Source organism: Excalfactoria chinensis, chromosome 14 (genome assembly GCF_039878825.1).
Source record: "Excalfactoria chinensis isolate bCotChi1 chromosome 14, bCotChi1.hap2, whole genome shotgun sequence".
NCBI classification, from domain to species: Eukaryota; Metazoa; Chordata; class Aves; order Galliformes; family Phasianidae; genus Excalfactoria; species Excalfactoria chinensis.
The window spans coordinates 7938721-7960785 of NC_092838.1; the positions used below are offsets into that span (position 1 = coordinate 7938721).

A 22065-nucleotide genomic window follows, 5' to 3' on the forward strand; every position below is an offset into this window, starting at 1 on the left:
AGAATATGTAATTTGCTTTCCCATTTTACCGCACAGCAAAATGATATGAAAAAACATGAAGGGTCTGCCCAGTAGCCTAGCACATACTGTATTCTTTCTGTGATTAAAGTGATATTATTTCCCACAACATTCTAAAGTTCCATCTCCACAAGACTCTTCAGGTGGCCAACACATTACAATTATTAGTGGTCATTCCTAGACTTGTCCACAATTTCTATGACAAGTGCTATATTTTTGCTGCTTCTCTACTTCTTTTAGCAAGAACAGATTCAGCCAGTAGTGCTGACAAGGAAAACCCTGAAAGCCACATAGAATCACAAGGTTGGAAAGGACCTGCAAGATCATCTCGTCCAACCATCCTCCTGTTACCCTTACAAAAATCTCCCATAACCTGTCCTGTTTAAAAGCTGTGTTAATTGGGCTCCAGCATTAGTCCTGATAAGGGAGGGGGGTCACTCTGAGATGCTGATGGACTTACCTCATCTTTAAAATATCCATGAAAGCAAGACAAAGGTTTACAAAATCCTTTCTCAGAACACTGATACAAGCAAAATTGGATAAGAATTTACTGGTTATTAAGAAATAGTGTTTTAACTAAATTCCTTGCAACGTTAATCAAACATTCTCTAATTTTCTTTATGCTGGACACCTCTCACATATCTCTGCAAATCTTCATTACTATTTTGGATATTATGCTTCCATGTGTAACAAAAAAAGAAACCAGACTGTTTCAGAGTGTAATCAACCTGGCTTGAACATTCCAAGTTGGATATCAAGAACTGAACACTGCTAACCAATGGCACTCAATTCATCTATTCATTAAGAACTTCCTCTTATCAATATAATTGTTGAATAAAATGGAAAGAATTAATTAAACAACTCTTGATATTCCTGAGCAGAAAAAGCAGCTAATGTCATCAGATTAACTCCTTGCAAACATTTGCTCACCTCTAGTCAACTTCAATCCACTGCCCATAAAGTTGTTGATTCAAGAGAATGCAGTGAACAATAGCAGTCTTATAGTTAAAATGCTTTTTTAAGATCTGGTACATGAGTATTTTTGTCGTCATAGTCGGACACATTGTTGTATTCTCCTTAAGACAGGCTCATCAGAAACCAACTACTGCTAATTTTTGTGTGTTTGATGAATCACAGGAATATTCTCTCTTCAAGATACTGTACTCAGATTTGCTTTGGGTAAGGATCTCTTACCAAACAGTAGAACCAACTAAGACCAGTCCTCAGCTGGCATCAGCCAATTTGCTTCTGCTAGCAGGAGTATAAATCAGCTCACATTAGTTGATAGAGAGACCTGATATGAAAAACTAGTAAATAAATACAAAAACTTGTCTTACTTGTGCAATATATTAGTACAGGATTATGGTTATTACTTTAACTGACTTTCCTAAGGTGAAATTGCACTTAAAAATGGGAGTCGGGCTTAGTATTTGATAATCATAAGCAATATGATAAGAAGTTAGTATGAGTGCTTAAGTACTACTTCCCTGTAATTTTCAGTTTATGAGTTTATAAATTGCTTTGTTATTTAGTCCAGGCTCTTTAAATCTTGAAGTCTTTATGCACGGATGATAACAAATGGATCAGTTTTATCACTTATAATAGTTCAGTAAATCAAGCAGCAGACTACCTTTCAGCAAAGCCTTCATACAGAAATTATCACAGCAATCCTACCTGTTCTTATTTCTGACTACGTATCTGATAAAACAGATCCATGCTACATCTCATTGACATACTTCTCATTTTTAACAAGTTGAGAGCACTCTCATACCTGAGTGTTATGATGATTTGGAAAGGAGCGTGCCCATTTGTGGAGCCATCTGCACATAGCATGCCAGCACTCCCACTTGTGATTTTAGCAGCACTGTTAAGACAGCTACTGAGAATAGGCAAAAAAAACCCAAACACCCTGTTTCTCTGCAACCTGAAATGTTGTCTTCTAGGGAACAAATCAGCCACAGAATTAGGCTGCTCGGGGTCTCCACTGTTTTCCTCACAGTGTCAGAAAGACCTCCACCAGTGATGTCCTGGTAAAGGCAGTTATTTCTCACCTCCAGGTATGGAAGGCACAGTGAGAGCTGGCACATCCCCCTTGTTTTTGCAGAGCTGCACAATGGATGATGTTCCTGAACCCAGTGTGGGTCACAGAATAGGTCTGAGAAGTAACTGGCTTCAAGGCCTTCTTTTGGTGTTTTGTTTGAAATTCCTACCACTCTTTCTCACATAGACTGTTCAAGGAGCTGCTAATGGCACTACCATATTGAGAAAAGGAAGTTGTGATGGAACTCTTTAATAAATCAATGCCTCTTTGGCTGCTTTCCAGAGCATTGAAACACTTCAGGCGTCTTTGCTTGCCTTTCATTTTGTGTCTTGTAGGACTCTCTCCATCATCTTTATGTCAGTCTATTTCTCCATACCCCTTTCTTTTTCTTGGCTTCTACCTTGAGATTCAATTACAGTTCTCGGAGTGTGTTTTTCCAGAAACCATTGATGTTTACTGGAACCATTTGTTTATTAGGACAAATCAGTAATGAAACAATAGCTAAGGCTGTATCAGTGTTTTCCGAAAACATGAGACATGTTGTACGTACCCATGTGTCAAAAAGTTTCTGTTGTTCTGCCGTTTTTCAGCAACACTTTTAAAGGATTTTGAGATCATTTTGAACATATAGGCAAATTTCTGCCCAGCAGTCCAAACTGTGAGTGGGAGCCCATGGTCTGCTAGAGGGAAAGCCAGCCTGTCCCCTCTCAGTTTTTAACACACACGTGAACAGATCTGCACTCTGTTATCCATCTTGTTCACACTGATTTCTTGAAAGGAGAAATTATCATCTCTGGATTTAGATATTTTTTTTTACTGAATTGGTTTTGAAGACTAGGTATTTCTAAAAGAAAGCTGTGTGCAATTACCTGCAAAGAAATACCTATATTTACTGGAGTACTCTATAGCTCAGAGTCTGTAAAACCACACTGCAGATAAATGCACACAAAGTACTCCAAGGAACACACTGAGCCAACAGAATTCTGCACTGCAGACAGTAAACAGGTCAGCACCTTAGGATTTGAATACTTTGGTCTCTATATATCAAACATCATAAAACAACCGGCCCTCTAATTCTATACCCACTTGCACAGCCCCTGAAAGACCAATGAACTAGTCAATGAGCACACAAACCTGCACATCAGCCCACCTGGAGCCTTCAGATCCCATCAGAAATACCATTAAGCTATAGGAAATTGCATTCCCCGAGGACACACTCTCACTGTTGTAAAGTTCACTTATCATACCGTCCTATTCTTTTGTCTCAAATCAAAATATGCACCCTATTGTCTATTTACATAGGATTCTACAATTCAGTTGCTAAACTGGCTATACATCAGAGATGCCATGCTTACATCAGACCCTCTCTATTAGGAGGGATCCAGCCTGAACACTAAATATTTAATTTGTGTTCTGAAGTGCTCTGAATTGATGTACTTTCTAATTTCCTAAGGGGTTCACACGGTTCACATCAATTGGATACTTTTTCCCAGCAACAAAACCTAAAGGTAACAATTTCCAACAGCAAATACACACATATCAGCACAGGAACAAAACGAAATGAAACACATTACAATTTACTCCAAAGACAATGAAATTCTGGAAATATAACCTTACTCTCAATTCAAGATATAGATTCCTCTTTTAATAAATTGGTAGTTTAGATTGGAAATACTTGCTTTTGAGTATGTGTGAAAATTGAGATGAGCTTCTTTCCTCAGGAGGGAAATTCTCCAGCAGCATCGCAAGGAGTGATTGCTCTTCACTTTCCAGTACTACCTCTCATTATCTCAGACAAGCCACTAACACAGTGGAAACATTTTGGTGCAGCTTGAGATCATTCCACAGTTCTGAAGCACTTCCCATGACAAAAGGTTGTTGAAACTTTCTTTGACTTGGACTGAAGGAGAGCACCAGCAAGTGGCAGAGCAAACATCTGCTGCTTTTTGTCTTCAAACAAAACCGTGCGCATAAATAAAAAGAGCAGCATCTCTATGACCACAGCCTTAGGTTAACAGTGCCACTATTTTCCCTAGAACTACATTAGTCTCAGTCGGAATCGACACACAGAGTGGGGATTTACACACAAAGTAAATTGCAAAATGCTGATCAAGGCATCAGAGTCGCTAATTGCTTTTCACTAAGCAGGACTTTGCTAACCCACAGCAACTCTGCAGACTCATCGTTACAAATAAGCGTTGCAGCATTTCAAAACGTACTTTGATTTTTGTCACACAAACGTTAACATGCCAATAAGGAAGAACTGCAAAGAACACTCACAGGGGTGTGCCAAAGTATATGTTATGTACAGAGCAAAGAACAGTAGCAAGCAAGGCTTGTTTCCCATTATGACCTGCATGTCAAGCAAGGGAATTCTAAAGGAGAAGAGTTTATTAACGAAGCCCTTTAAAGACAGAGAGACTCAAGCTGCTGCTCTGTCAGACTGCACAAAAGCCAATACATGCACCCTGTGGTGATATTCTGTGTTGTTTCACTCTGAGGATTAAACTCAGACCCTGCCTGTACAGCATCTTCACATTTGCTCAGTGTTTTGAATTTAGGTTTTCCATAATTACGGAAGCTGCAAATTCAAACGTATAGTTCAGAGACCATGAATCACTAACCAAACATATGTTGAAGTTTTCTTGGCCTCTGATACCTCTTTTAAGCCTTTTTCTTTGGTACAGTTTCCAATTCTTTTTGTCCTTGTTCCTGAAATGGAAGCTGCAGCTCAAGCACCAAGCCATGCAGGAGGAAGGCCCAGCTGTGCAGCTGAGAGCTCCCAGATGCATCAGCACTGTGCTTTAGTTTCAGCAAGAGAACCAATAAAACAATAAAGGAATATGGCAAACATTTGGGTAGAATTTACAGTCAGAAAACCAGAGAACCATAGAATGCTTTTGGTTGAAAATGACCTTTAAAGCCCATCTAACTCCAGCAGATAACTGTCAGGTTTATCAGGTTGCTCAAATGAAGTAAGTCATTAGAGAAGTGTTAATAAGGCAGTTTCTAGAAATGTTTTTCCTTCTACAGTTTCATCCCTTTAAGCATATGATTAAAGGGGGTTTGTTGAGGTTTTGCTGGAAAAGGACTAAAGCTAATTCTTTTGACTGATTCTATATATTCACCTTTATATATGGTGATGGAGCTTCTTATCATAGCCGTTTCCTTACTCCCCAGAATTACTCCTGATGGAGGTGGTGTAAAGGGCGTAAAGAAATTAACGGTTGGACTGGATGATTTTTTAGGTCTTTTCCAACTTTGGTGATTCTATGATTCTATGATTCCTTCAAACGTGGAACTGCTGAAGGAGACTGTAAAGTGCCTTCAAGAACACAAAGCAGTAAAAGGGGAGAAGCGGAAGATCTAACTACTGCAATGAGGAATTTATTACTGGAGCATTTTAGTACAATTTATTTATAATGATTTTTATCAGATGTTTGAACTGACTGCTGCTCACTGATTCATGAACACTACAGACCTTTCATGTCACCTCTGGTTTCATCTACATTAATCATTTCTGGTCTACAGAGTATTTTCCCAGTATTAAAAAAGAACTATATGCAAACTTCTGTGAACACAAACAAAAGACAGTGTTTTTCATATCTTTATATGATTGTATCTTGTAAATCACAGATACCTCTAAAAATAGTAGAATTATTTCTGATAATAGAATATGATCTTAATACTGTCCCTTATTAATTAGGATAAGTCTATATTATCTTTTCAAAACAAGCAATCAGTGAGAAACCATTTCTGGTTATTTCAGGTCAGTCAGAGGTGACATAATGTTAATAATGAACTGAATAAACTATAGGAACCACATATATACATATACACAGCCATTAAATCTGAAAACTGTATAGTAGGCATCACTTACTATTTTCAAAATAGGAAGAATTAGCTTTAAAAAGGCATCATGACAGAATGCGCTGGCAGGATTTCACTGCAGCACTGTGACAATAGCACATAAAATATCTGGGGAGTTTTCATTAAAAAGAATGAAAAAAAACAAACAGATATGATATCAAGAAAAAGCGGGATGCTGGATGAAGGGGAGAAAGAAAGAGAGAGCTAAATGGTCCCAAACTTTGCTTTCCAGCAATCCACAATCTTCTTCAAGTTCTTTGTGAAGAAAAGTCTTTATTTTTCAGACTTCAAAATTTGGTGTCCTATTGCTGGGCTAGTAGTTTGAACTGTGCAGACTGGTTAAAGTAAATAAACATCCCTCTACTCAGTGTTTTGGGGGAGATCATTAAGGCGTTATAAACCAGCTGTAGGAGAGAATTCTGTTTTCTCCCCAGCTAGAATTCTGACAGTATTTTCATTTTTATTTACATTACAAAATGTTTCTGTTTCTAGTTTTTTGTCAATTTTACTTAAATGATAAAAGAAAAAAAAGATACAAATATGAAAGTAAACTAAAAACTCAGTAATATGTTTTCAACATGCATATGCCTATTTACATTCAGGATGATTTATTTTAATCCCATATAAATGTAAAGGACACATAAAGGGGAGAAAAAGTCCGAATAACAACAGATTATTGCCTTCTTGAACAGGAAAAAAAAATCAAATATGTCTGTTCTTGACAGAGCAACAGGTTGTAGGAGTTCATCTAAGTTAAAAACACAGAAAATGCAATGTGGTCTTTACTGTTTAAATATACCAGCTTCCAAAATGATCAGTCTTTTGTGGTTACGCTGTGCAGGATTGCACTTTGTTAAGACACATCAGGCAAACATCAAATAGATACGTGTATGATATGTTTGCTTGCCAATCTTACTGTCCCAAAGACTGCAAATATAGCTAAATGTGCACGATTGTTGCCAAATTAATTTTGTTCAAAGTTTTGTGGTGACTTTGTTAAAAAGAGAACAATTAATCACCCCCCTTTTCTGTAGAATAAATTTGTGCTTCAAGTAAATCTGAAATAAAGGTGTTTTGGAAATTCTTTCCTTGCATTCTAACTAGAGTAATGGTGCTCTGCTTGAGTCATGAGGACTCAGCTTGCTAGAACAATTGATTTCTTGCTTGTTTTGCTTTTTCTTTTGGAGTAGCTTATTTTTATTTCTCTATCCTGCTTCCTGGAGATGATGTAATGATGCTTGGGATTCAGTTCTAAGAAAATCATTTCTGTTGAACACACAGAAAGAATTGGCTTCCAGTGCAACTTGGGATTTTGCTGCAGAACAACCGAACACAATTACTGTCCAGGTTTTCTTAACTCAAAAAAAAAATTTCAAGCCAAGAACAAGCCTACAGTTCTTTTAAAATGCTGGCGTATCAGCGGTTGAGAATCCACACTTTGTATAGGCGGTGCGGGGCATTCACTCTGTCTTGTGACTGTGTCATTGTATGATTGGATTCTTAATGTATATTCCAGACGGAACATAGATATTCACATCTGTAGGTATATGCACACTTACTAATTTTGAATGCATGTCCATTTCTTTCTGTAGGATTAATTCAATCATGCAGTTTTGCATTTGCATTTGGCAAATGCTTAAAAAAACATTATTAGTTTGGTCAGAGAAGTAAATGTGACTAGTTTAAGCAGGTAAGATGTGGAAAGACTTCACAGAACATAAAAAGAATATTACAATCAATACATGATAGCCATATTACAATCAATATTCCTTCATTCTCTCTACTTTAAACAATATTGGTTGAACAAGTCAATATGGCCCAATGAATATATGTCTTCATAACACTATATCATTTGGATTGTTGATGTAAATTATTCTTTCCTCATTTAATATAGTATTTGCAATGCTTGTCTTGTTCCCCCAACAATCTATTCACTCAGTTAGTTACTCGATATATAAGTACAAAAGGATAGATATCCAGCAGGTAGTATAACCTAGCAACATACAAAATCCAGCACTGTCCTGTCTAAAAACATGGGTTCTTTGGCTAACATCAGCATCACTTTTGCTTTGTTATCAGCATAGGAAATTACTTCAACAAGTGCTCAAAAATAACACCTTCACAAACCACTCTCCACCTGATTCCCTTCTCCAGTTGTTTTTTATTTCCTTCTTCCCCCAGCTAAGACTCATTAAAAAAATGAGCATCTGTCAGCTGGCTCACAGCTTAATTTCTTAGTGCAGCAGAGGAACATCATACATGAAGTCATCAGAGAATACTAATACCACAATGATGAGCATTAAAAAGTTTCTCTACAAAGTTTCTGTCAAAATCAATCTACACAGCTAGGCTCATCACAACAACACGAATATGGCCTGATGCATTAATATACTGAACAAAGAAAAAAAGAAAGCTAAATCCTAAAGGATTGGGTTTGCTTAAAAATGAAGCTGGACATAAGCAGATTTGCTTTTGTTTTCTCTCTACCTAGCAAGACTTCCATACGGTTTTGGTTTCAGAGGTTACTGTACGTACGGTACAAAAGACAAGGCAAAGAAAACGGTATTGAATGCAAAAACTCTGTTTACCTCCCTGAAAGTCAGAGTACTACTTCAAACATAAACTGAGATTAACTATGAGATCTTAGTAGGATCCTGAGCTTCACACACCCCAGACCAGAGAAGGAACACCAACAACATGTGATAATAAGCATCTGTGAAAGAAGCTGTTAATTAGAGCAACAACTGGGTCATTTAAAATTTCAGATCATGGAAGTTAATAACACCATTTAACATCATACTTCATTGATTTTCACAGGAACATTTAAAAAGCCTTTTAGTATTAGAATTTAAAATTGTTCTATGCACACCTTAAAAGTGTTCATCAAATATTGCTGCATAAGGACCAAACACATTCATTTATATATATACATTAAAAACATGCATGCAAATACAGACACAGTTCAACTTAAACAATCGTGTTGAGTTGAGCATGCAAAATAATGAATATTGAATAGAAGGATGGGTAACACTCAGCAAAGTTTAAGCTACTCTGCAAGTTCAATAAAAGTTCATGATAAAAATAATAATCTGAAGTCAAAACAGCAAGTTTCAGATGTCTGAGGCTGTCATCATGCTTTTTTACACTATTGTGAACTGCAACTTATTTCCACCTAAGTCTGGCATTCTAGTTTTCTTCATAGACTTGAATAAGTCTCTAATGCTGTTTTGTTCATGTTTTAAAGACTGTTTTTAGCCCAAATGATGAGAATGAAATTATTTTAAAAGTATTTTGAGCATACTGTGAGGTCTGGGTTTATAGAGATCATTTACAATGCTCCAGAATGACAATTACATTAAGCTCCACACAGCAACTCACAAAACAATATGTAGGAAAGAAAAGGAAAGAGTCAGGGAGGAGGATAGGGTTTAAGTGTATAGAAAGGGATTTATAATCAGGATCAGAGAGCAGAAAACAGAGCCACGGGGACTAAGCAGTACTGTTACTTTCTTTAAAGAAAATGCAAAGAGCAGTGTGTGGATTGAGTTGGAGAGAGTGATACTGACGTTCGGTTCCCCTTTAAACCACCCCAGCTGTTTTACAGATACAAATCCCATAGCTTCCCACTGCAGCCTGTGTATAGGTTAGATGAGTACCACTGAAAATATTCAAGTACAACGCATAAAGCCTAGCTTCAAAGCTGAAAAAGGTTAAAGTACACATACTTTATAATCAGAATTGCCATTCATTGTTAATATCTAATGGCTAGAGGCTCTAATATGAATAATATTTTCATTTCAGTAAATGCTTTATTCTAGTAGAGTGGCTGCAGGCTCTGACACCATGAGGCAGTCTGCTGCTCACATGGCTCCCAGCCTTGGGAAGAGCTGCATCTAAGTGCTGCCTGCCATAACGGGGACATCCAGCAGCACTGAGGGAAAGGTCCACACATAATCTTATGGAAAATTACAAAGCACATTAATAACCTACTAAGTTCCTCATGAATCAGGAAGAGGTACATCTTCACGCGACACAAAGGCACCATGAGCCCCAAGATGACTGCAAGTAGATGTAATGGGTAACAGTGGAATAGAAAGACACATTAACCTCTTACCACAACACATTTCATTCATAAATTACAAAATCACACATTAAGTTGAACAAACAGTTGGACGCTTTCTTCCCTTCTATTTCAAAGTGTCTTTTCTTCTTCACTTAAAGAAAACATTATAAAAACAAACAAAAACAATCCTTGTTCTTGTGGCACCACCACCTCTTGAAGGCTACCCTTCCAATTCAACAGCAACGCTTTGACAGCTGCTCTACTGAGACATTACTGCTGATAAAACTAAGCTTTTCCACTCCACCTGCAGCACAATATCACTGCAGTTACAGAGCAGAAAGAAAAGAACCAAGAACTAGACTGCGACATATCCTTTTTGCATAATGTTTTCACCAGAAATCATATTGTGAATATGGGGAAGGTCAGTTCAAGAATTTAGGTGTGTTGATGAATGTAGTGAATGGATAAATGTTTCAGAACACTGTACAACTTACTTTACATCTACAGTACACTCCTTATGCTAGCAGACTGTGCAGGCACTGCCAATGCTAAGTAAATTACAAACAAGAGACGTTACTTCTTCTATTTCCAAAACTGTTTTTTCAATTATAAAAACTGAGAGCACACTTCCTTCAGTCCTGTCACTTCTTCTCAACTTGAACACAGGATTTCAAAATGCTAATCAAATGCTCTTAATTAATGTAGCTCCGCTAAGTAACTCTCTAGATGACACAAATACCCCACTTCAAACCCTCTGTCAAAAAAAAGGCTCGTGCCTTTCCAAACAAACATTATTACTGCATAAGTAAATACATGCGATGAAAAAAACAGCTGCAGAAATATGTAACATTTGTAGAACATAATGGGAGTAGGGAACGAGGCTTGTTTAAACCATCACTTTTATAAGGGAAGGGGGGGAGAGAAAAATAAAGATTCACAACCTGGATTAAGGAAATCTACCCTGTTTATGCAACCAATACACGCACAAAATACTCGAACCTCTTTTTCTAGTTCCCGCGTATTCGTAGCATTAATTTGTATCTGAAAGCACACATATAATAAAGAACCAAATGGACAGCATTTGTTTTTTTTGAGACAGTCTGAGGAATGGGGTGACCTTTATCACTACTAAATCTTCATGCTGAGTGTGAAGCAAGTTCCCATAAAGAGGTATTTACTACCAATTCTAGGTAAGTTATGGAAATAGCCCTGTATCTACTGTAGCTGCTTAACACCATGATATTTACAACGTTTAACAACTAGCAAGAAATAATCTCAGATAAATATGTTAAATTCTTAAATTACAGAAATAAAAAGCAGTCCATCATTACGCTAATAAAATAGTAGAAACTAGATTCTGCTTACTGTTTTAAAGAAATTGTGCATGTTGTTGCACTTACCCTTAGTTGTTCTCTTTCACAACTCATCTGTTGATTTGAACTCTGCAGGAGGAAAAAAAGAGAAATGCTTTGAAAGCATGGCATTCTTGCAACAACAAAGCTGTTCGGTCTGTACAGAAATATTACTTCAGGAAAAAAGCATTTTTTTCAATTATTATTTTACTTTACGAGAGTCAAAATAAATAACACCACAGCCTACCACAAGTCTGAATTAGAAACGTGCTTTTGTAATTCGATTAAAAGAATACTATTTGAAGATCTCAGCAAAAGTCCAGCTTGGAGAAAAGCTTTCCTTTTTTTCTTTTTCTTTAAGAGATCTTTGTTATATTTTGGAGTATCACACAACTAAGATACCATGGCACATTCACAGCTTTAAGATACAAAGATACAACAACTTCAAGAACAATAGAAATGACAACTTCCAGCTCTGACCTGGTACAAGAATAACCCTAAAGAAGACTGAATTCCAAGGCATTTTTACCTCCATAATGCTGTCTTTTAGGAATTGCTACATCTATGAGAAACATTTCAGCATGTGACTTAGTTGCTGAACAACTACTAATTAAAAATTAACCACCTCACTAACAATTACCATCAGATACAAGTCAGTGGCAGCACAATTTGCGAGGTGATTACCTTGCCAAAAAGAAAGCAGCAACTTGTCTAGGAAAGAGTTCAATGAAACTGAGCAGTAGCCCTACAGTGTTCAGTTCCAGCTTTCTTTCTATCATCACAACTTCTAAAGCAACCCTGTTATGGGCACATCTCGAGCCCCAGAAGTTGTGCTCAACAAGGTGTGACACTGTTGAACCACCAGTGAGAGGTTTGGGCTGGTTGGTTGGTTGCTTCGTTTTGTTTCATTAACTCATTTCAGAATACAGTAATTGTTGTTACTGAGTGTCGTTAACTTTGAAAGTGCAATCATCATTTTTGTAATTAAGGCACATGACAAACATAATTCACAAAACGTGAAAAAGAAATGAGATGCCATATTTTTCTAAGGATATTTTTGGATGTTCAGAGTATGCTTTCCACTACTTTTCACTTAGAAAATGAAGCAATACCCGTTTGAACAAGAAATTTCACTCCACGGTGATGACAAGGAGCGGAATTTCTCAGGCAAAGACAGGTAACTTACAATAAAATTGTCAGTCCATTTTTTTTTCAGCACAGAAGAATAAGTTCCAACAAACAAATGATAAGGGAAATCTTCTCCATACAAACCAGAAGCATTACAACAGAGTCCATTAGTTTTGTTTTGGAACTGGGACAATTGAGCTTTTGATACATAGGTCTATTTACAGTCTTGCCCTAAAGAGTAAGAGAAGTACAGCTAAACTGTCCTGCAAGCTAGCGAGTCCATTTTTCAAAGTTCACTCTTTCACACTAAGAATTATTTTAAAATTACATTAGACTGCATTGTAAACGTACTTCAATAAGTCTCCAAAGTTGATTTGATATCTGAATCTGCTCTATATGCATCTAATTCATACTACCAAAAAACTGAAGTACAAACAAGCTTGCAATGAGCTGGGGAGGGGTTGCATATCTCCACACCGGAAATTTTAACTCCAACTTTCACTCAAAAGAAAAGCATGAAAAATCAGACTTTTAGACAGTGGTCCTACGTACATTAAAACAAACATATTTGAAATCAAATTCATCTAACGCTGCACCCTTCATGACTGATTGTAGAATATATTCTTCAACGTAACCCCATGACTATGCATTATTAGTTTTGACCTGAGCAGTTATAACATAAGACAGACACCACATTTTAATTTTCATTGATAGAAAAAGGGTTTCACAAAGAAATGAAGAAACTTGTTCAGAGTCATTTGCAACATCCAGAATGATTTGTCTTTATAATACACAGAGTAAGCGGAAATAAAAGGTGGGAGAGGGGGAGTGCTTCGGAAAATTTGTGAAAAACAAAAAAGAAAAAAGGGTATCAACCATTTGTAGAACAGCACAACGGTTATAGTTATTGGATATTTAAGCAGTAATTAACTGTTCTAATTAGTCATTACTGCTGTTGTTTTGAATGATGGAACCTTTAAACATAAAATTGACAAATATCCAAAGCCACAGAGAATAGAACAGTATTATACAGGTCTGAAATGAATTATTTATGAAAGGTGTGAGAATACAATATAGGGGCAGAAAATACAATGAGATCGAATATGAGCAAGTCAGGAGAAAGAGACCGTGTCTTACATGCAACTGCAGGAAAATAAAGAGAACAAAAGCAACCACTTATTTTAAAACAAAGAGACTTAATATGAGTGAGAGGGTTGTATTTTAAAATATACTTGGGCTCATAGTCTATCACCACATCCAAGGTTTTCTAAAAGAAATGGAAGTAAATAATAAGATAACATGCATGAAACACCATCTTTTCCAAAATTTATTTATTTATTTACTCTATGTGTGCCAGTTTAAAAGTAGCATCCTGGCAGTACTGAGTACTTAAGGGGAAACATAAATAATGCATTTACAGTATGTAAACCTGAACAGAAAAACCAAAGGAACGGAAAGCCATAACATATTTAATTAATGATCAAGATACCTTTGAAATAAATCTTGAGCACATCCTGCAATTTTAAATAGATAGCTTGTCAACCCTAAGCTTAATTCATTAAATCTCTGAATTGAACCATATGCAATGAACTATTTATTTCATTTAGTTCAAAACTGCGTGAAGAGCCTGGTCAATATGTTGAATGTCATTATGTCAAGCTCTCACGTACCACAGTTTAGAGGAAGAATGCCCAAAATATTGATTCTCTTCAAAGGAAAAACTTTTAAAGAACTCGAAAAATAGTTCAATGCCATTTTGTAAGACCACTATCTTATAAAACCCATGCTATGAGGTACTTCCATTTTCAACAAAATAGACCTTTTGGAAATTGTCTGCAACCTGCTGGTGTGATTCTGTTGTGAATTTGTGAACATGAAAACTGTGTATTTATTTAAAATGACTTCTTGGTACTTCATATGAGAACCCAAAATAGAAATGAAGAAATGTCTATCTGAAGACCTCAGAGTTCCATGAAGTAATGCCTAAGCAAATAACTTATTAAAAATATCAGTAAATGCATAAATGCAGGACAATATACAATGGAAGTGGGGTTTCTGGAGATTTTTGTAGTGACTGACAACAATATTAAGAGTATCTCAGACATAAAATCACCGTTTTCTTCCTCAAGGAGGAGATGGAGCCATCCTCCTCTTCCATCAGCAGCTTACGTTTTTCGTGTGTATCCCTCCTGAAGACCCCCACATATTGCCTGTTGAAGATGCCAATGAGTTGCTGCAGTGCTGAGAGCCTGAAGATTTTTTTGTACACATCGAATTTCTATAACAAATGGGTAAAAAGTGTGTATGTCTGTGCATATGCAAATTTTTCCAGAACAGGGAGCTTTGGGTTTCTCTTGGCAAGGTATGTGCCTTTGCACGCATGGAATTTTAATTTCAAGGGATTTTATTACAACCATCAGTTATTGTGCTGCAGCAGTAGCTAGAGGGACTGATTTATTCTCAAATGCCCTTGGTTTTGTATTGTACATCGAGTAATGCTGCTGTTATAAATATATCTGGGTGAAGAAATGTCTACAGTTCTGTGCGCAATACTAAGCACAGTTAAGGTTTCAAGCATCGTATACAAAAGGGTTTTCTTTCCTACTGGAAGAAACAGGCAATTATTATGGCTCATTGAGCTCAGATTAAGCATTTCCATCAAAAAAAGAAAAAGAAAAAAAGAAAAAAGAAAAAAAGAAAAAAGAAGCATCATGCTACAATCCTTGTAAAGCTGTAAATGCAAATGGGAACCATCTCATCTTCCATAAAAAATAATCTATGGCTTTATTTGCTTCTTCCTTTCTATTTCTTCTTATCCTCAGCTAGCAAAAGATTCCAAAACAGGAGAATTGCACTGAAGGGAAAAAAAAATAAAATAGAAAATCTCCAAAAATAAATCAGAAACACTCTAAAAATCATTGCTGCATTCAATCAGTGTGTAGGTAATTATTTCCCTGTATCATATTTACACTTTTAAACGGTTCAGGTTACCACAAATCCAATTTTCATCTTTTCTTGGCCTTGGGCTAAGACACCTTTTTTTTTTTTTTAAGATCATCTATAGCAATTGACCAACACGTACCTGGAAATCTACCTTGTCTTTTGTTTGTTTACTTTGCTGTTTTTAACAGTTGTACTCCCAAAATGTGCTGCAGGTCACACAGAGACCTGGGTCACTGAATTTGCCTTTCACTTCCTGATTCCATACACAGAAACTTGCAGTACTGCAGCAGAGCTGGGAAGCTCTTCATTTTCTGAGACCCCTGTAAGCACAAAACCTGCAACATGGCACAATATCGGCCAGCATGGCAGCTGTTCCCTCACTGTATCCCACTGCATAACCATTTCCCTGATGTATATAAAAAGGGTGGGAACCATGAGTCTCTGGTGTGTCTTTTGTGAATTGGACCACTAGGAGATAAACTGGTTTACGTCTATTTTGCTTCTACATAACATGACAATGTGGCTATCCCTTGAATGCTAACACACTGCTGCCCTTCAATTGGCAACTTCCTGCAGTACAGTTTAATTTAAAAAAATGGCAAAAAAAAAGTCTCTAAAAATATTTTTGCAAGTATAATTCTAGAAAAAAAGCTTGTTTGGTAAAAATCCTCAAAATTAAATTCTACACATGTATGTTAAAGAACAACCCCATGAGAAACTTCATCTATATTTAGTATTCAAATAAATACTCCTTTGGTACACAAAAAACCAGCTACAGTATACTTTAATTTCCCTGCATAGCACAGTCTGTATTATAAGGAATAATCAGAAGGCAAAGACACTGTATTAAAAGAATAAATGGACACTGCAAAAAACATAATTGAAAATACTGTGATGCTAAAGAAATAATCAGCATAAAGTATGTTATCTTCGAATGCAAACACTACCAGACCAAGACCTGCTCATTACATGTATTACACTGTTTACTGCTGCATAAATCATTTTCTTACATCATGAGCATACAGTTAATACCAGAATTTATTCTTGTAAAATCTTGTAACTTTGGGGAAATGGATGTTAAGTCTCTGCGTGGAAAAATTAATGCAGTTTGTGGCATGAATACCTATTAAGTGATAAACTCTGAAGGTAGTGTAAATACAGAATAAAGTCAGACATATTAATTAATATCTAAGTATCAGGTATTGCTAACAGCTTTTGAAATGAATGCTATGATATGCTACTTGTTATATTCTTTTTAAAAAGTAACTGAGACAATAACCGAAAACAATAGGCCAAGAACACATAATGAAATGAAGTAAACCTCTATTTTTCCATACAATAAATTTCTATATTTTAATCAGAAAAAAGAAATACCAGCCTGTTAAGGTGCCAATTACGTATACTAAATACATATAACATCCTGGAACAATTCTTCAAAGAGGAAGAGAAGGCTGAAAATAAGGATATCAGTGCACATGGTCATGGATTTCCACACAGGTATTCAAGCCAGTTATGCTACAAATTGCCACTGCAGGTATCACCTGTGTGTCATCAGTAAACACCTGGAAGGTTACCTGCTGTGCCTGTGCGCTGATAAAAATCAGTCACCATCATTCAGTTGTTTATGCTTGTAAATGACAAAAAAAAAACCACCAAAACACAGTTTTTATCAACACATATTGCTATTCTGGACTATTAACCTAATAAATTAGTCATCAACAGATTTATTAAGAAAACTTATTTTATTCATCTGCAAATAAAATAGGAAATCCTATGGATTTTCAACATTAACTACAGTTGGCATTCAACAATTCCTTTAACTGAGATTTAATAAGTATAGTCCATGCCTATTATATATTTACAGTTACTTTTTATAGACATTCTTGTCAATAAATTCTGATTAAAAAATAAAAAGAAAAAGAAAAGAAAAAAATGAACAGCATGAAGTGAATTCACTAGGACAGTCAGCTTTCATGCATCACTCCACCTGAAATTTTGGCGGATGGCTTCATTATTTATGGAACATACCTGCACCACTTGTCGTTACATCTTGGGAGAGAATTGCAAGGATACAAATGAAATATGCAAATTAATCACTAGAATCCACACTGATTTTCAGAAGGAAGTAAGGCCTCTAAATGTCATCAATGTCTTTTAAATTATCCTTTCTATTTTCTGCATTAAATGCAATGGTAGGTTCCGTGCTCGCTCAAAAACCACACAAATCAGAACACCAGTATTGTACCCTTTGTCACATTTATCAGCTTGTTCTGTAATAAATCTTTTTTGTGAAGCAGAGGCTGCCTTTACTGCTCTCATTTATCAAACAGCGGACCCCTTAGGTGATGTTCTTTTCCTAAAGCGTACCAAAGGCATGGAGGAATTATGCCTTCACGAAGTTTAGAGAAAGAACTTCACACACTAACATCACTGATGCTTTATAAGTATATCCAAGAACTTAAGTTTTCTGTTTTGCTTTGCTTTTGTATCTTTTCAATGAGTCCCACAAAGAAAAGACCTGTGTGTCCAAACTCAAAATTGTCTCACTTTCCTGGCACGTGTTTGACCACTGCTTTGCAATAGGACAGCAGCTCCTGGAAGCATTTCTATTGCAGGCAGATTTTAAAGAGCTGTAAACCAAATGTCACAAGGAACACATTTTATGATATATTTTTTTCCTGCTTACATGGCACTGTTCAGTAGAATGATAGGCTGCACAAACAGGTAAAATGTCTGGTGCCACAAACCAATCCCTTCTCAAAGCTGCTGATGCTGGTAATGCTTCTTTTCTGCTCTGTACTGTAAATCTTACACACCAAAGGCAATATCTTTCTTTCACTTACAGCAGCAGAATTGCAAAGGAACAATACTGAGTTATTTTAGAGTTAGCAATGTAAAGAATGTCTTTAGAATGCAAAGCAAGTATCGTACCTGAAGGTAACTCCATTTCCTGGCACTTAGTGATCACAGATATCCAGATGATACACTTCAGATTGGAGTACAAAAGAGATTTGGCAAGACTGTAAACACTTCTCCTGCTTGGACCTAAAGATTATTACATAATCACTTCCAACAAGCTTTGAGTTGTCACTACGTTAGTAAGAATCAGTAATGTAAGTACAATAAGTAATGTCTTTAATTATCTGCAATTAATAGTAGATTACCCTGAAACATTCATGTCAAAGAAAACAAAGCCATGACAAATTGCTTCACCAAACATAGTAGCATTGAGAACAAAATAGACCAGTAAGTGAGAACTAATAGAGCAGGAGCTATCTATTACCAATACTGGCTATATTTATCCTCATATACCATTAACAAGAAGGATACTCAAAATTTCTCATGTTTCTATTAAATGGCGTAACAATGCAGGCTACTGCAAATCATGAACTTCTCTAGTATTCAAGTCCAACCTCCAAGTGTTATTTTGCAATTCATTACTCTTACTGACTTACACCCCAGGAGCCCAGCTATCATGCACAAGAACAGGAATCCCATCGTGGGGTGGGGAAAGCAATGCTCCAGTTTTCCTCCCAGCATCACAAACCGTACAGCTTCACAAGTTAGAAACATGGGTGTTACTGCTCCACATCGGTGATGTTGGGCTGCAGTTGAATATGACACATCATTAGCAATAAGAAGCGTCCCAAAACTTTGAGCATCCTAAAGGTATGATTTGGAAATTTTGCATTTATTTTCACATACAAGATAACTCTGAATACCATCGCTCAACATAGGAACAGTCCTTGGGAGGGCTTCTTTTGAAAGAATCGAGATTATTTTCCTCCATGTGGAAATCTACCTTGTAGGTCTTACAAATATCGATCTTTTCTCCCAGTTTGTCCTCAGTTTTCAAGTGAAAAAGTGAGGGACAAAACCAAAGTTTCTTTCAACCTTTGTAGTATTGGCATCCTAAAGAAAGGTGTTTTATTCTGCACAATGCCCACACCTAATAGTTACACAGGGAAGGCAAGGGCATTCTGCCTTAATCTCCTTCTCTAAACAGCTTAACTATGTATAGAAGATGCAGTGTCTAGCATTCAATAATTACTCACTCAGTGCATTTACTGCTTCTAAGAATGCATTACAAGGGCTGTCAATAAAATTTAATCAGCAATATATATTTTTAGTGGCAGCGTTACAACTTGCTGCAACAAAACCTTTTTTCCCCAAGAATTTATAAAGCTTTCCTAAAAAAAAAATCAACAAAAAACCCTTGACACTTCATAATGAAGGACATCTAGAGATTATCATATCAGGGCATCCATTAGGGCAGAGTATTCTTCTCACTCAGGTTACCTTGGACAAGTAAGTCTCATTTAAAATATTCTTTGCTTTTCTCTTAAGAAAATGAACAGTCATTGGCAAAAATTGGGTGCAGCTGGAGAAGTTGAACAATTTTCACCCTTTAATGAAACTAAGGTAATGGTTTTACTGCCCTAAAAATAGAGAAGTAGAAGGAAATATTTAAACTTATGTATAGGCATGTGCATGCACGCACACCTATGCTCATTTTGCAAACTATATGTCATGTTCTTCAATGTCCTCCGTGATAACAAGCTTGAAACTGCAGCTTCAAGATTCTATTGTATCTATACATTCTCAGGTAATTTTAATGACACACTGCATACAAATGTTATGCATGGAAGAGCTGCTGCCAACATTTCTTTGAGACTTTGTGATGAGCTGCCCAAAGGTGAACTATGCTGACAGAGTTTCAGGTCAGAGTTTATGAGATAGAGACATCTTTTGCTATATATACATGAAAGATCTCAATACCGTATCTTTTTACAATAAAAAATAACCTCTTCTTCATATAGCAATACATTTCTTCACTGTCTCGCTGTATCTTAACCCAAATTGAAAGGAGAAGAAATTCTACCTACAAGTTTTCTTATATCTATCTATCTGTAGCCCTATAGAAAGGGAGGAAAACATTTTTCTACGTATATTTGGTGTTTAAGTTGCAGCACAGGATAAATCAAATTACTCTATCTGTAAATAAATGCAACATCATGTTATAATATTCATGGCTAAAATAATAACTGAAGAGTGCAATGCAAAATGTCCATTTCATTCCTATTTGCATGCATATAATGCTCACAGCGCAATGCATTCAGTATAGCGTGGTAAGGCATTGGAAACAATTCTTTTGCACCTTGCAATTCTGCATCACTGAGAGTGAAAGCTAAGGTTGTGCAAGGCAGGAAGTGTGATGACACCAGGGGAAGTGCAGGTGAAAAGCATTAGTTGACAGATTAAAAAAATCAAATGGTTAAAGGAGAAAAAAAAATGAAAGAAATGCAAAAGTGTAAAAAAGTCAAACAAACAAAACAAAAACAGGAGGGAAAAGAAATATGAACATATAAGCACTGGAAATATAAAAGAAAGGAACAATGTCTTTATGTTCTACATTGTTACGTCAGATTAAACGCAATCTGGTCTAGTGAAATCAAGGTCCAAACAACCTCGTTATTTTTCAATCAGCTAGTCTTCAAGTTTAGCAAATTTTCAAGCCTGGGATTAGTTTATGTGATTCATCGATTTTTAGTGTTATATGATGTAAAAGCTATTCTGTTCTGCTAACTACCTGAAACACTGAGATCAATTCTGAGAGTAAAACATCAATTACCTCACTTACGGAGAGAGGATAAGCAGCAATTAAAAGGGTAGCTAATGCTTCTCTGCATTAGGTTACTTGTCTCGTTTGCCAGTATATCATATCAATTGCTTGATTTCTAATTTTGTGTAGAGTCTTGAATTCAGGCCTTTTGCATCCCTGTTAGGTATATTATGAGACAAAGTCACCTCCTATTACACAAAAATTCCTAATGTGTCTCAAAAAGCACACGCCATTACAATCAGTAATTATTTTCTATTGGGTTAAGACACTTAAAAATTCTTTTTCAACCTGGTTTTAGATATACTGTAATTTCAGTTGTGGACAAATGAATCTGAGTAATAGTACTTCTCGTACCTAACGTCCATCGTGACATAAAGAAGCGAGTCTTGCAGGAACTAAGCACCACTAGTTAAAATACAGCCTTTGCCTTGTGTCTGCAAGCATAGCATGAGAGTCTCCCATACAGTGATGACTTTGGTGAAAATCAACAAAGGCACAGAGACAGCAAAGCTGTGAAATCACCAAGTAAGCAACCAAACAGGCATTGCTACATACCTCGAGCTGCCTATGAGTGTGCTGAAAAAGATGTCTGGCCATTAGAATTGCAAAGTCAACAGCACAGGACAATTCTGCAGAGAGAGCGCTCAATGTTGTAACTCCAACAGATCCCCCGAGCTTTTTGTTATCTCATTCCCCTTACTCAGTCACTGAGACATTTCCACACTGCTTTTCAAGGAGCTAAGCCTTCTGTGCCTACAATGCAGGCCCCTGGCTAAAGCTCCCAGCACCCGGAGCTGCCAGGCAGCAATCCCAACAGGCTGTGTTAGAGCAAACCTCAAGTCAATGAGATCCTGCAGCATTACAGCAGGCATATACTAAAGCTCTGTCCATTTTTACAGTGTTATAAAACTCTGCTTTTGTTCTAAATAAAGACAAAATCTATTTTGAAATATCAGAATCTTCCATGAAACGCCATTGCCATTTTCTTCATTTCCTCAGTCTTTGCACTCACTGAGTCCATCTGATA

At 36.5% G+C, this 22065-nt stretch overlaps 1 protein-coding gene across 34 annotated transcripts in view; it reads right to left on the minus strand.

Annotated features, from left to right (window-relative positions):
• RBFOX1 (RNA binding fox-1 homolog 1) overlaps positions 1-22065 on the minus strand; it is a 584605-nt gene that overhangs the window by 281375 nt on the left and 281165 nt on the right. For 26 of the 34 annotated variants that reach the window (XM_072349235.1, XM_072349263.1, XM_072349278.1 and 23 more), the window contains one exon: positions 11393-11434. The exons of 7 other annotated variants lie outside the window; for them this stretch is intronic. Coding sequence is in view for 9 of the 27 variants with exons in the window: in XM_072349226.1 (XP_072205327.1) it covers positions 11393-11434 (42 nt within the window). In the remaining 18 variants the exon portion in view is untranslated. Of the gene's footprint in view, positions 1-11392; positions 11435-22065 lie in introns of those variants that run through there. One more of the 34 variants, XM_072349245.1, reaches the window with a different exon arrangement.